The sequence below is a fragment of the Columba livia genome, chromosome 4 (genome assembly GCF_036013475.1).
Source record: "Columba livia isolate bColLiv1 breed racing homer chromosome 4, bColLiv1.pat.W.v2, whole genome shotgun sequence".
Taxonomy (NCBI): Eukaryota; Metazoa; Chordata; class Aves; order Columbiformes; family Columbidae; genus Columba; species Columba livia.
In genome coordinates, this window is record NC_088605.1 from 71,885,117 (window position 1) to 71,900,189 (window position 15,073).

General features: G+C 40.8%; 1 protein-coding gene across 1 annotated transcript; it reads right to left on the minus strand.

Annotated features, from left to right (window-relative positions):
* Window positions 1-403: 403 nt before the first annotated feature.
* On the minus strand, window positions 404-13,797 carry HADH (hydroxyacyl-CoA dehydrogenase). The gene is made up of 8 exons (XM_065062779.1): window positions 13,585-13,797; window positions 10,577-10,705; window positions 9,121-9,278; window positions 6,752-6,878; window positions 6,041-6,130; window positions 4,582-4,654; window positions 1,928-2,044; window positions 404-886 (listed from the first exon to the last, which is right to left on the minus strand). Exons 1-8 carry the CDS (start codon window positions 13,711-13,713, stop codon window positions 768-770), a joined length of 942 nt encoding a protein of 313 aa, XP_064918851.1. The 5' UTR covers window positions 13,714-13,797; the 3' UTR covers window positions 404-767.
* Between the last annotated feature and the right edge of the window lie 1,276 nt (window positions 13,798-15,073).

The window sequence follows — 15,073 nt, forward strand, 5'->3', positions numbered from 1 at the left end:
CTGGATTAGTTAATAAAATTCAAACCTGTTTTAGGCCCTTCAGAATAGAAACCACCTCTAGGTTATGTTTCTACACCACCTAGCAAAAGGAGGCCCTCAACCTGTAATTGAAAATGCCGGAAAATCCCAACACAAATCATGATTTCTGCTTTTAAATGCTGTATTGGGAACGTTCTGTCCAGGTGACAGCCTGCCATTGCCAGATTTTTACTTTTAAAGAACACGGCATTGAAATACTTATTGTTCAAGGCACTATAGTTTACACCTACAGATCAGCACTGTGTTCAAGTAAATCCCTAACAAAACAACACTGCTTTTCGGTTGCTACGTTTTCCAGCATGAAAAGACACTGCCACCCAGTGGACCACAACCAAGTACATCAACTTCAAGCCACGCTACTCAATACAGAATTGTTGAAATCTTTATTTTTCAGAAAGTGCGGTTATTTGTAGGATTTTTTCCCATTAATATAGTAATGTTCCAAATACATAATTTCACTTGTCATTCTGTTCTGCACCTGAAAAATCAATATCTGGATGAAGGCACTGTACATATAAAGTTTTTCAGAATTACTTAAAAAAAATTATCTACCAAATCAAGCGTTCAGCAGAGAAAGAGTTAACTAGTGCGATCACTCAGTTCAGAGGTGGGTTATGTTCTAAATGCAGCTTGTGCCATCCTTGAGAAGGCTGAAACAGAATTCACCTGTAATATGGCAACGCTGAATAGCATACACAGATATTTTAACACCTCTCGAGGTCTGGAGTTCATTTGTATTTGTAAAATCCTTCTCCAGTCTTCTTACCCAGCTTCTTCTCTTCTACCAGTTTAGTCAGGAGCGGACTGGGCGCAAAAAGAGGATTGTTGGGCTCTAACTGATGCCATCCTGGTGAAAGAACAGAAGTGGATGGATTAGCAAGAGTTCTGTTTATATGCAAAGATAACAGAGATCTGCATCTCCTTCAAAAAATATATTAAGTGTTCCAAAAATGAAGGAGGTTTGGAACTTAGTCTAGACTCTCTGCAACCCTTCAATACAGCGTCATAAAGCACAGCTCAGTGTTGATGATTATAAGCAAACCTAGCAATTAGTCCTTAGGTGGAGTCTACTCTGAACACCTTATCTCCATGACTGAGAATTTTTAATACTTTAAAGGAGAACTTTTAAAATATAGTTAAGTATGAGGAAATAAAACGAAGGCTACGCTGAAAAGAAATTCAAGTGGAAAGGAATTCCAAGTTGAATTTCTACCTGTGAAAGACATGGTCAGTTAGAACAATATAACACTACTCCGCAGTATTGGCTAAAAGCAAATGAGGATTCATTGAAGATGCCATTTTGAAAGCGTCATTCTGCCTCACAGAATATTTAGGCTGCTCTTTCAAAATAATACAACCATCAACAAGCCATCACCAGTTACATCTCTTTTTTTGTTATTGTACAGACATTCATCCACTTATCAACTGAAATGAAAGGGAGATGGCGTACTCGCATCTTCTAAGAAATTTATTTGGTTTCCTATTATTTGAGAATGAAAACGTGGCTGGCAGAAAAAGAAAAGGTAGTCTCAACATTTGGGGTTTCTTTAAATCAGAATTTCTTACCTCCAATACCTGTCTCTCTGCCCACTGATTCTTTTTAGTTACATAAAGTTCCACTAATATTATTATCATTTTCCACTGGAACTTGATGAAGTCAGCGAATCCACACTGTTCTGTCCCCATGCACAGAGGCCACGGGCACACAGTACAAATGCTGTGCTCATACAGTAGTCTGAGCTTAATTCTCTTGCCTTTCTCCTCAACAGTTAAAAAGCTATGCCATAAACATTTAGTTTAAACTAATTAAGAATTAGATTTTCATCAGAAAATTAATCTACAATTTAGTTAAAAAGGGGAAAAATAGAAGAAAATAAGCGCGCAGTACCATCCATAATGTATTTACTGGTATCCAGCCCAACATAGTCCAGCAGTTCAAACGGACCCATGGGATAGCCAGCCCCAAGCTTCATAGCAACATCAATATCTTCCTTTGATGCATCTCCTAGAGAAAAGATTGACAGTTTGATGAACAGAGAAGATTCTGCATCTGCTTGGCACCACTTATAAATAATTAACAAGGTGTTATTTCAGCCTGGTGCAGCTCTTCACAGAAATCTCTGCACGTTTCTGAACCACAAAAACTGGAGTCAGCATACACATGCTGGAGTATAAAGCTGAATCTCACACACACACACACCAAAATAAAAAGCACCCTACAACCTGCTTTCCATTTTTCCAGCTTCCTCTTGCATTTCAATACAGATCACTATGCTATCGATGGAGCCACAGCTACTGTGCTCGACCTATCAGAAAGACCAGAGGGCAGATAGGAGTGACCTGAAGAGATTGTGCAGGATGAAGTTAAACCCCAGAGGTACTTGTTAAGTAACGTCCAAGCTCCATACGTACAGACATTGAGTGTCCGAAAGCCTGGCAGACATAGCCCGTGCCATTTGTGCACCCCACATCAGAGAATCTTAGAAATAAACTTTCAGAATCTCTTGTAAAGGCAACAACTTCAGTGAAAGTTCTGTATGAAGTAATAATTTTAATACATCTCCTTTCACTCTTTAAAACGGACCGTTTATTTTCTTTAAATCACGTTTTATTTCTGAGAAACTGAGAAAATTAGCCTAACCTAATTCTAACACGATTTCAGTTGCCCAAATTCAAACGCACGTAAATCTTGAACTCATTTGAAGTTGATGCAGACGTACATACTTTTTAATCAACGGATTTGTACCACTTTGTTTGTCAAACTTGAGACTTGGCCACCTGACTGTATACAGTGTTAAAATACAATTAAATATAGTAAAAGGACACACAAGGGTTGTACCCCTAGTTCAGGCAAGTCTCCTACTTTAAAGCAGATTTACTCAGAAAGTTGACTGACTGCTTTTTTAGCTTTCCACTACAAATATTGCAATACAGGCGACCATACATTAATATTCATAGTATGGCCCGTTAAATCACTGATAATATACCAAAGGTACTTTACCTATGCAAAAGCACACATTTAATCCAAGGAGATGTTGTATAACTATAAACTCAAGGACTGACCCAATAAAAGGGCATTTCAGTGCCAGAAAAGAGACCTGATTTCATACTAATGTGGATGACAATCTGGCTCAAGTGTCTACTGTGAGAATTAACGCAAAGAATATGATTAAAATTTAACCTGATTCAACGGAAAACATGAATTAGAGGACAGCCATCCGGCTTTTCAAAACATTAGCCAGCTTTTTAAATAGATTCCATTAGAGCTAAAAATTAATAAATTGACAAGTTTGGAAATATCCTACTGTTGAACAAAATACAAACAGAATAAGGATGAAATCAAAATATTGTTTTGCTTAGGCAGAAAGCAGTCGATTTTAACATACAATCCCAGTGACTGTCTTCTTTTACATCTAATTAGAAGTTCTCCTGAAATATGCCTAATGATACATGCCAACAAAAGCGCCTCTTTCACACACAATGGGGCACCCATACACTTTATTTAAAATGGTGATTTTTCTAAGAGAATAGTGCCCCCTTGCATCCATGCCTTTGCCTTTCAAGTCACTAAATCTGCTCTTTCCTCCCTTGGAGATGGAATTAGGTACATCTGTTGATGTATAAACAAGTAGTGTTGGCTTATGTATTTTTTCTGGAGATCAAACCATCTCTTCCATGTGCTATAAAAGAGATTTTTAAGTATATTGGGGGGGGATCCTGATAATGGATCTGTACAAAAACAGATTTCAAAACCAAAATGTTTCAGATAAATCTTAGCAGCGTGGAGCTGTGAGCAGAGCAGTTAAAACAAAAGCAATCATACTCCATAATTTCCTCTTTATCCACTACATTATTGGCTGTTTCCCTTTCAAAACGATCATCAATGCTTTGAAAAATTTAGTGGTTCTTTGGTGATTCATGATTATTTCTACCCACCCTCAGCATTAGTGTAAAAGAGACCAGCAGTGAGATGGGAGTTCCTAAAGAACCTATGTCTAAAAAAAAGACATAGAAGAGAAACAGGAGGTTTTATGGGGAAATAGTGGAGTCCAAATCACTTGTATGCTGGTACTGTAGTGTGATACTGAGTATTATACTACTTACCTCACATGAAAACTGGTGTTTTATTTCAACACAAGTGAACTCAGGAGAACTCTGCTAATGGTCTCATTATGGGGTTTTTCAACCACATTCATTAACGTCTCTCAGGACGGAGAGAGGGGGGTTCCTGATTACTTGGCAGAGGGTATTTTTACAATGGCACTACGCTCACCTTGTCATCTCCAAACCAGAAACATTGCCCACCACCAGAAATTTCCCACACATGTAACTAGTAGCTTCCAATTCTGCACATACAGACATTTCAAAGTGAAGACAAAGTCTTTCCGGCTGCCCATATTGGCTCATATTTTATGTTCACTATTCACTTCCAGCCTTTAAGGTCTGAAAGTTCTGAGGGAATCCCAAGGCTTTTCTGAGGGGATATAACATTTAGCAGCGTTATACACCAACATTCCCTGAAGTCAATATCCCAACAAGTACCTCTCTCAAAAAGTCGAACAGCTTCCAGCATATATGGCACCAAGAGACGGTTTACAATAAACCCTGGAGTATCCTATGAAAAGAAAAATAATGGATTCTAAATAAACATGTGGATGAATACACTTATCAAATCATCAACTTCAGGTATTCTCTAAACTGTATTTTTCATCTATCTGCTCAGTATTAAAACAAAAACGACTAATTTCCCAATCAGGGAATGGCACAAACAGTCATCACGACTAAGAACAATAAGACTACTACAAGCCCCAACTTAAGTAATCTCAAAACAATTTAAAGTGGCCAGTTGGCAAACCTCTTTTCTTTAGCGAAATTCTGCTGATACAATTTCCTGAAGGATACAAGAAGAGCAGTTCTTCCCTAACAGTTACTACTAGAAACACTAAAGAGTGCACTTCTGCCCCACTGCTCACTGATAAGCCATGCTATTGAAAGTTAGGATCACTCCAATAGCAAACACCAATGCTATCAATTAAAAGACAAGATACATGCTGTCAGAAGAAGATAAACTCTTACAGAACTTCCTCTCCACAAGCTTTAATCTAAATAAAAGGATACAAAGAAAAGAGAAAGACCCTTGCAAATATAGTATTATTTTGTATACTACTACTGTCTCAGATGTTTAATGTTCATGCCATTTTATCTCAATATTTAATCCAGAGAATTCCAAGCAACTTTCCTTCTGGGAAGGGACGGTTCAATTATGGAGACTGCATTACCCTCTACCCGGGCTAAATTATAACAATAATTTATCATATATTCTGCATATTACATACTACAAAACCATGACAGAAACAGAAGTCAACTAAGGCCACAGAGCAATTTAGCAGTACAGCCAGAATTAAAGTCCAGCATCCAGATGCTGAATTACTGGTAGCTACTGGATTGCAGGCCCTTCTTTTTATGACCAAATATCTCCTGGGGGCTGTGAAACTCAAGGCAACAGTTTGCATAAAGGTACCCAGACCACAACTTAATGGTTTGGGAAGAGTGTGCTTAGGATGTCGGGTGTTCCTCTAGAGAAAACAAAACCAAACCAAACAAAAAACAAAGCTGTGAAGCAATAAAGATTGATGTTGGTGTAGTTACTGCTGTCTTAAGCAAAACTTTCACTGAGCACACACCCTGGAGGATCCATCCAGCTGCCTCACAGTACAACAGGTAGTAGTGTTGTCTCTAGCATGGCTAAAGACGAGCTCTTGCTTAAGCATTCCAGTCCCAGCTTCTGCAGGACGTCTAGAGTCACTCTATTTTGAGGAATTTGTGGTAAATGTGTGTGTTTTCTCTGTCAAAATGATTTTAATAGTGAAAAGAAACTGGACAAAAAGCAGCCTGGCTATTCTTGAAGTGCTCTCTTATATCTACTAAAACCTACCACCTTAAAAATTACCAGTTTTCAAGAACAGACCTTCTGAACGCTATACAACCAAAGAGTACTCACTTTACAACTGACAGGACTCTTTCCTACTGCTTTACTGAAATCCATAAGTGATTCAAAAGTCTTTTGGCTGGTCATTGGAGTCTTGATGACCTAGAGAGAGGGAAGGTAGGGAGAGCATAAGCAAATTTACATGCAGAATCTCTCTCATTTCCCAGTACAGCAATGATTAAACTGTAATCCAGAACACTATTCCAGAAATTCACAAAACAAGAGTAATATTAGAAATTGTATGATGTAGCCAAAGAGAGTATGTTTAGAAAACACATCTGAAGAGTTAATGTAAAAACTTCTTTTTATACTTCCTTAAAGATTGGGAGATATTGTAATACTCCCAGATAACTCATTAGGAACATTGAAACAAACATGACTGACTTGGTTTCGAAAGTCACAAGGCAGTAAGATTTCACCTGCACATCATTTTCTATTGATTTCTAAACCTATAACAATCCAATTCCTCTGTCAGTCGTTGGATGACTTTGTTCAAGCTGTCAGTAGTTCTTATTAACCAGCTTGCCTGAAACCATTGCTATAAATGGCACCAATGTTGGCAGTTCAGAACTTGGAGGAGTTACCTCTGGTCAACCCACCCATCAACAGAGACCCTCTGGTCACTATAGGCAGCTTATTCCATACCAGAAGAGCTTCAAACTCTTTAATCTAACTGAATTCTTAGTGATGACAGTTGCACCGATGATGTTATGAAACACTGACCTCCACAAGCTTCATCATAGGCACAGGATTGAAGAAATGGAGCCCACCAAATCGGTCCTGCCTGGTGGTGGAGTTGGCCAGCTGCGTGATTTGCAAGGACGAAGTGTTGCTTGCAAATATCGTATGCCTGGAAAAAAAGAAACACAGGGAATGCATAAATGACAGCTATTTTTCTGACAGTAGGAGACTGGCGCACTAAACATAAATAGACCCCCATCGTCTAACCATGCACAGAATTCTCAGAAACATTCCTGCAGATTATCCTTCATTCCCCACCCGTAAAAACAACTTCTCTCAATAAAGCATGGCTTTCCCACCCCCCTCAATTTATAGATCTGCTTTGAGAGGAACTGTAGTTCTTTTATAGAGAAAAAGGAAGAGGAAGTAAGTTAATTGTGTTTTGGGTTTTTTTTTAATGCAATGCTCTGTTTTTGTGCTGTCACCTGACTTATCATCATTGGAGAGGTCATCATAGCGCAAATATGGGAGACAAACATGTGGCTGTTGCAGCTGAGGAAACATGAGACGCAGGATACAGTACATAGAAGAAAAATGCCGGGTTTCACTCATCTTAACTTCCAAAGGCATCATTGTTCACCTTGTCCGAGGGACTGTCATACCCAGCCTCTCACATTTCGATCAGCTATCAGCCACCCCCACAGTAAGTCTTGAGATCTAAATCTAAATCATGGAGGTGAATAAAGCCTCCTAACACAGTGAAACACTCACAGACATTTGTGCCTTTCCCCACGCTGCTCATGCGATCTGCAACTCTATATTCCTCACCTAATTACAAATTACCACTTGTATATAATAGCTTACATTTTAAACACTTGGCTACTAAATTTCACTATTTTACTAGCTTTTCTTTCTTTTCACCTAGGCTTTCTACATGGCAATCCATATTCTTCACCATTCACTTCTCTTTTCTTTACCCTACATGTAAGGTATTTGTATGTTTATCATAATTTTTCTTAACAAGGCTTCTTGTCTAATGTCATTTGTCCCAATGCTGCAAAATCACACCTTTTGCTACAGAAATGAGCATATCTGAACAATTCCCAACATCTTTTAACACTCTGAAATGTAGAATTTTATGTTTTAAGGCAACTATGCTTATAAAGAGCTCAGTCTTACAAAAAACAGCCTCAGGTGTTCCAAAAACACATATTATTAAATGAGGCTTCAAGTCATTGTGCCCATTTTCCTTGCTGACTGGTTCTAGACAGTTTGCCATTTAATACACTCTGATTTGCTCATTACCTTTCTCTGCTGACTATGAACAAAGAGTCAGGCAACCAATGGCCTGTTTTCACAAAATCTAATCATGACAAGGTATCCTGATAATTGTCAAAGGCACCTACTTACTTTTGTCTGTCAGACTAAGGGTAATAACAAGTGCTCAGTGCGCTGTTGTTTGTGATCATTTATTGTTTTTAGAAGTACCAGGTAATTTTGATTATAGACCATAAGAGACAGCCTGAAAATCTCCCCAGGCTGAAATCAACTAATGAGAACATCTTTTCTCCCTTGACATTATATTCAAGCCCCAGCTTGCCTAGCTCTTTAGTTAGCCTAGAACACCTCTTAGCCAATACCCCCAGATTTAGCTGTACTAGTTAAATCCTCAACCTGCAAACAGTCATGGTCTTGTGATTCTGAGTCATCCATGACAAGGACCAAGCTTCTCAGGCTGCACACTCAATAGTGTTTTTGGGTTTGGAAATAATTCAACAGTAACTTCCAACAGTTACAAAATACAGTTCAAAGAAAGTTCCAGGGATTGTAAGCAACTGAGAGCACGCTATGAAATTATTTACGCTTCTACCTCACACACAATAATGAGAAATGAGCTATTTCCAAATCCTTGTAATACAAAGTAAACTTAGTTCACTTAACCCACTATTGTGCTGTAACTTGCAGCTAAGATATTGAGACTACTTAAAACTTGTTCATGCCTGGTGTGCTGAGAACAAATATTTTATCATCCCAATTCTTTATTTATATATGGGAACATCTATGTTAACCAAAGCCCATGCATACCAGGACAAGCTTATTCTACTGTTGTGCATTTGCATTTGAATGTGTTGAGTAGATGGACAAACCTTATGACTACACATACCCAGAAGCACATCAAATGAAGCAATGCAGGGAGTGAGGAAATCTGGTTGGATACACCTGGAAGTGTTTGTAGCGTATGCACCTGGCACAACAACAATTCCATACCACATGACAGTCTGGAGTTAGTTAAAGTGAGAAAAACTCCTGTTTTTTAAAAAAGCAGCTAAGACAATGCAGAACTAATGGTGTAAGAACAAAACCAGAAGATAAGTCTAAGTTTCAAAAGGTAACAGGAAAAATACACGTACTCTGGAGCAAACTTATCCAGCCTCTTGAAGAGCTCATTTTTAATTTCCTGGTTCTCCACAATGGCTTCTATCACCAGATCCGTGCTGTGGACCACTGCTACCGCATCTGTGCTTGTTGTGAGGTTCTTCAAGGTCTTCTCAATGAACTCAGCACCAGCCTGAAACATTTCCAAGAAGTTGCAACATCTATTTACAATGATTTAATTTATTTTTACATTCAAATCCCTTATTTTGAGCCCTCGAAAAACTCAGTCTGCCACATTTCCAATCAGTGAGCAAGTTCCAAGTATATACACATACAATACTTTCAACTGCCAAGAATTCCCTAGCCAATCAAATCTGCTTCAAAGCAAACAGGAGATCTTTGAATTTGGACATGTGCTTGTTCATGAATGCTTCAGGAAATGAAAAGGCTTACACCCACTATAATTTCAGTGCAAATGTGAGGAAAAATCATTCTGTTTTCTGACTAGTGAATCTGTCAATCACTGACATAGTTTGTGAGGACAGAAACCAAACAGAACTGCAAGACTTTGAACCAAGGGTAAATGGAGACACAGTACAAGTGAAAACATACCCACACACTAGTGTATCATGCCATATATAATGTACAAGCATCATGTGGGCAATTTTCTTTTGGATTAAAAGACTCCCCATAATTTTGTATAGGAAATGATACTGCTCTGGTTATCCTGGTATTACTATATTTTTTATTCTGTACTGCCTCACACAAACAAGCCCTTTTTCATTTCCTTTGTCTGCTGCATCATTCATGCTGGTAATCATCAATACCAGTATATATGCTGATATGCATCATGAGAAGAATTGAATCTGCTGTGGAATTTAGAGAAACAGGCATAGCAAAAAATAACCCTTAGGATACTCGGGATACAAATTTAGATGCATCAACTGCTCCACAGTGACTTGCTGTAAGTACGTATTACTCAGTAATGTAAATGCAAAGTATCTTATACATCTAATTCATGTTATTTCAGGGTAGTTAAACTTGCGCTTTCATTTCCTTTGCAGTAATCCTGTGCCCAAGTCTTAAACAAGAGTCCTTACAAAGGTATTAAGGCAATTTTGTTACTACTGGCTTGTGGACAAAATTGGTACATTCCCAGGCAAGCACTCAAAGACATCTTGGTATTTATTAACTTAGGATTAATAATCTGGCACCATTTCACATTTAGCATCTGTTTTAAAAGGTCACTAAGTTGTTTTAAATCTTTATCTCAAGGCTGAAGTCTATGAAGGAAAGAAAATAAGGTAAGACAGCTTTCGGTCTCCCTGAACCAAAACAAAAAAATCCTCAAGTTCCTCAGCACACTAGAAGAGTTTTCTTTCTAAGCCAGTATATTATGCGCTATTACGGATAACTGTACAGAACATCAGAACTTCGGTATGGTAGTTCTATTCTCCTAAGTTTTCCTAGAGGTATAAAGAAGATACCAACCTCAGGCTTATCCGCAAACTTCTTCTTTGTCACTCTCTTCAAACTCTCTTCAATTCCTTTTGTAGACTTCTTAAGGATTTCATCTGACTGGTCTACTAACACCACAGTGTGACCACTGGCTGCTGCAACCTGGAAAAACAACAACAATATTGATTTCACAAAACAACCTACCACATTAATTTGTGTTAGGGCAGACAGTACACTAGGCAATGAATTAGGCAACAGAGAAGTAAAGAACTTTGAATGAAGACTTATGCATTTAACTAGAAAAATCATAAAAATGCGCACACAGTTGGGGCAGAGGGGAAGGAGATGAAGGTCTCAACTGGAGGGAAAAGGAAAATCAAATCTATTTCCCCCTGAGCTGCATGCAGAACACTGTCTATGCCTGGATCCAGCGGCTACGGCTGGAGAACAAACAGCTGCCTTGAAAACAGCAAGTGGCTCAGCTGCGATCCCTGCATCTCGTAAGGAAAAAGGGCTGCGGAGACCAAAAGCGGCAGGGTGAGCAGGTGGCGTAAGAGATGGCTGCCCCGTGCTCCCAGGTCATAACGTAACACAACTCTGCTCTCAAGCCACTAGTGTCCCTGCAACATCAGGAACACAACAGTGGAGCCAGGAGAAGTGAAATGTTCACCACTCACATGCTCTGCATGGACCAGAACAGCCCACAAACTCCTTCTTGTTATGTACTTGCTACAAACATTGGCTCGGCTACAGACAGCACTACTGGGCTGGCTTTTCGCTCGGTATTAATTTCAAATATATTATGTCATTTTCTCACATTGCAACAGTCTATTAAAAATCACCTGTCTGTTACCTGTTACTTCACTATTCCTTAATTTATGTTTCTCTTGTTAGTTAGCAACAGCCTAACTTTCAGAATTCTTGAACAAACAGATTTGTAATATAATAATTGTGGAAAACAGATGTTAAACCATGGTTCTACGGTCTGTTTTTAAAGTCACACAACTTCAGAGCTCACCTTCTGCAAACTTTTACTCTACATTCACCTTGCACATGGAGACTAAAGATTCTCCTTTGCCCACAAGACCTACTGATTGATACGAAAAACACAGAAATACCTCCTGAAGAAAAGCATGGTGCTATTCTCATCCAAGTTGCTTCAGTAATCCAGCAAATAAATAAATGCCAGACTTCCTGGCATTAGTATAGCTTTATAGCAGCACAGCTTTAACAAGGTGTCAGTCTGCAGCTGGACACTTCTTTATCTATTTATTTTTTTAAATTTCATCTTTAACAAAATCAACTGCACAAGAAACGTTTAAACCAAGCATGGGCTTGCACTCCCAACATGTTATCTGCTACTCATCATTTGCAATGGCAAACCAAGACCCTCCACTCTTGAGAGAACAATCAACAGCAAGCACTTTTATAAGTGATGTTTCACTGATAATCCATTTACAATTACACTATCACTGACCAGTTGGCAAAATAATCATAGAACAAAAATCATCTCCCTTTTCCTGGCTCATTCTTATCATATTTGCATGGACAGGAAAGCAATAGGGCAGGAGGTTGGATCATCTCCTTGCAATTCAAACACAAGCTCATACTGACTCTTCTATCAATGATCTTTCTGAATATTAAATAAAAAGCACAAGAGAGCTGGGGACTCAACTGGTGCTGTTTTCATACAGAAGTCATTTTCACATGGCGGAATCAGAAAGTGTAAGTTCTTGGCTTTAAGCTGTACATTTTAGCAGAGGTTAGCTTCTCCTCACAGTATGAGAAAGCAAGGAAAGAGAAGGGATAATTTCGTAAGTGTTCTAAAGAGGAAAATCTTTATTAATAGGGTGCACAGGAGACACCACCCCCCCGTGTTATAATAGTCTCCGCTTTGAGATAATTTTGGATTGATAAAGCAGAGGCAGATGGTCAGCAAAACAATCCCTGGTCCTTAACAGCGGCAGGAGACTGCAACCCGTTGCTGCCAAATACCAGACGTGTTTCTCTTGACAAGCCGCTCTCTGAAAATGTGCAGTCTAACAGAGTATGTAGAGTTCACTTTCCCTGCAGAATTACAATCTTTGCATAGCGTGCATCGTTTGCAAACATGACATTAACTTCCTTCAAAGTTCTTTCAAGGTACGTCCAGTGGAAACTTCAAGTATCGAGGTACAGAGGAGTGTTTCTACCAGGCCGATTAATAACAACTACATAAAACCTTATAAAAAAAAATAGCCTTTATACTCTTCCTGCTACAGATCTGCCAGGAATGAGAGAAATCTTCAGTTCTGAGAAAGAAATTCATTAAAATGGAGAACTGCTAATTATGAACTCCAGCTTTCCGGTCAGTTTCTGCCTGGGGACACCTGCATGCTCCAGTTACCCTTCCCGAAGTTTGTGAACCACCCTCCTTATCTTGGGCAACAGACTTTTTCTGTAAATCAAGTAAATGTCTGAATCTTAAATCACTGACAGGGCCGTTCAGTCCTCGGTCTCAATGCAACAGGTTAAAGCTGAACTCGAAAGCCAAAGGCCTGAGATTAAACACTGGGAAAGTAACTCCTACTTAAATATTAACCACTTCATAATTCTGCAGAAGACTGACAGCTACATGTTCACTGTATTCTACTTCAATAACTTGTACAATGTCACTTGATCTGCTCCCTTAGCGAAGTTAGAAGCTTCTTTCTTGGACTAGCGTTTCCCAAATAGCTTTACACGCTGCCTGGTTTATTAGCAGTCCACACTTTGTCTTAAGAACCACCTTAAGTTAAAAGATTGACCTTGGTGGCTCCCGCCCGCTCTCTCTGGAGCGCCGCACCGGAGCGGGCTCGGCGGGGGGCAAACACGCCCGGCGGGAACCGGGGGCTCCCCCGCCGCCTCAGCGCGAACCGCGGCCGCTGCCCCAGCACCACCCGACGGGAGGCGGAGGGGCCCGCGCGAGTAACGGCCGCCCAACGGCCGCCCAACGGCCGCCATGGCGGCGCCGCCTCCGCTTCCCCTTCCCCGTCCCCTCGGCCGGGCCGGGCCGCGCTCACCTGGGCGATGCCGGCGCCCATGAGGCCGCCGCCGATCACCGTCACATGCTTGACGATCAGCTTCTTGGCGGCCGCCGTGGCGGCGGTGGAGGAGGCGGCGCGCACGAAGCGGCGGGTGGCGAAGGCCATGGCGAAGGCCCGCGGCGCGGAGCGAGCGGGAGAAGGCGGCGAGGCCGGGCGGGGCCGGGCCGGGCCGGGCGGGACCAGCGCTGCGCTCCGCCCCGCGGCCGGGGCTGCGGCCGGGCCCGGCTGATCAGCGCGGGGAGAAGCGCTGTGAGGCCCCCGCCTTCGCTACCGTTGACTCGTGTGGAAACGCTGTTCTGAACCAAGAGGGATTTAAGCTTGTGCTTAAAATTAAAATTTGCCTAGTGCTTTATTGAATCAGACAAAAAAAAAAGACACCAAAAACCCCACCAGAGAAAGCCTGGGTGAGAAAGGAAAAAGGCTGGATTCATTATTATTTTAACAGCAGCCCACTCTTCCAAATTAGTTGATACTTCTGAAGGCTGTAAGTGGTGGAACTGTTTTTAGGGTAATAAGTTGGTGTAAGTATTTACTCTGAACAATATTTTGTGATTCATCCTTCAGGATCATAGAGTCCAACCATAACCCAACCAAACTCCAGCACTAAACCATGTCCTAAGAACCTTGTCTAAACGCCTTTTAAACCCCTCCTGGGATGGTAGCTCCACCACTGCCCTGGGCAGCCTGTTCCAATACCTCACAACCCTTTCCAGGATGAATTTTTTCCTAATATCCAATCTGAACCTCCCCTGGTGCAACTTGAGGCCATTTCCTCTTGTCCCATCACTTGCTACTCCTTTCAAGTAGCTGTAGAATTCCTCAGGAGTGAACAGCAAGGTCAGCACCGGAGGAGCCAAGGGCAGGTTCTGTGCAGAGGCCGCTCCAATGTCCGCCCTTGGCAGCAGAGGTCACTGTGTTGTCTTCCAAACGTCCATGGGCGCTGTAGTGCCAGCTCCTTCTCCCAACGTTTGCAGCACTCGGTAATAAAGAGTATTTCCAAACTAAAAGGGGATTTCATTTTCAGGCTGGCACAAACAATCTAGCAAACACCACCACAAATCATTCCTTTCTAAACACGAATGGCTGAGCCATATCAGCTGCAGACCACCACCATTTTCCATCTAATTACCACCAGAACAACCAGATGTTCAAGTCAGCAACAGCTGACAACGTGGCAATTACTGCCTGTCCCGCTTGAGTCAGCATGGGCGTAAACATTAAGCAATTTGTTTTCTTCAAACGAAATAAGTGGAGTATTCTCGTATCTCTGCACTTTGTACCAAAAGCGCAACGCAAAAAAATCCGCCCTTTCCTCACTCAGGCTCGTCTGACAGCAAATCAGCCAGGAGCACTAAGTCTTCATCTCTACTCTTCCCTCTCCTTTCATTCCGAGTAACAGTGGTTTTAAAACATACTCTTTCTATCATTTGGTCATAACAGGCCTGGCATTGTGTTCTCCCTGTTT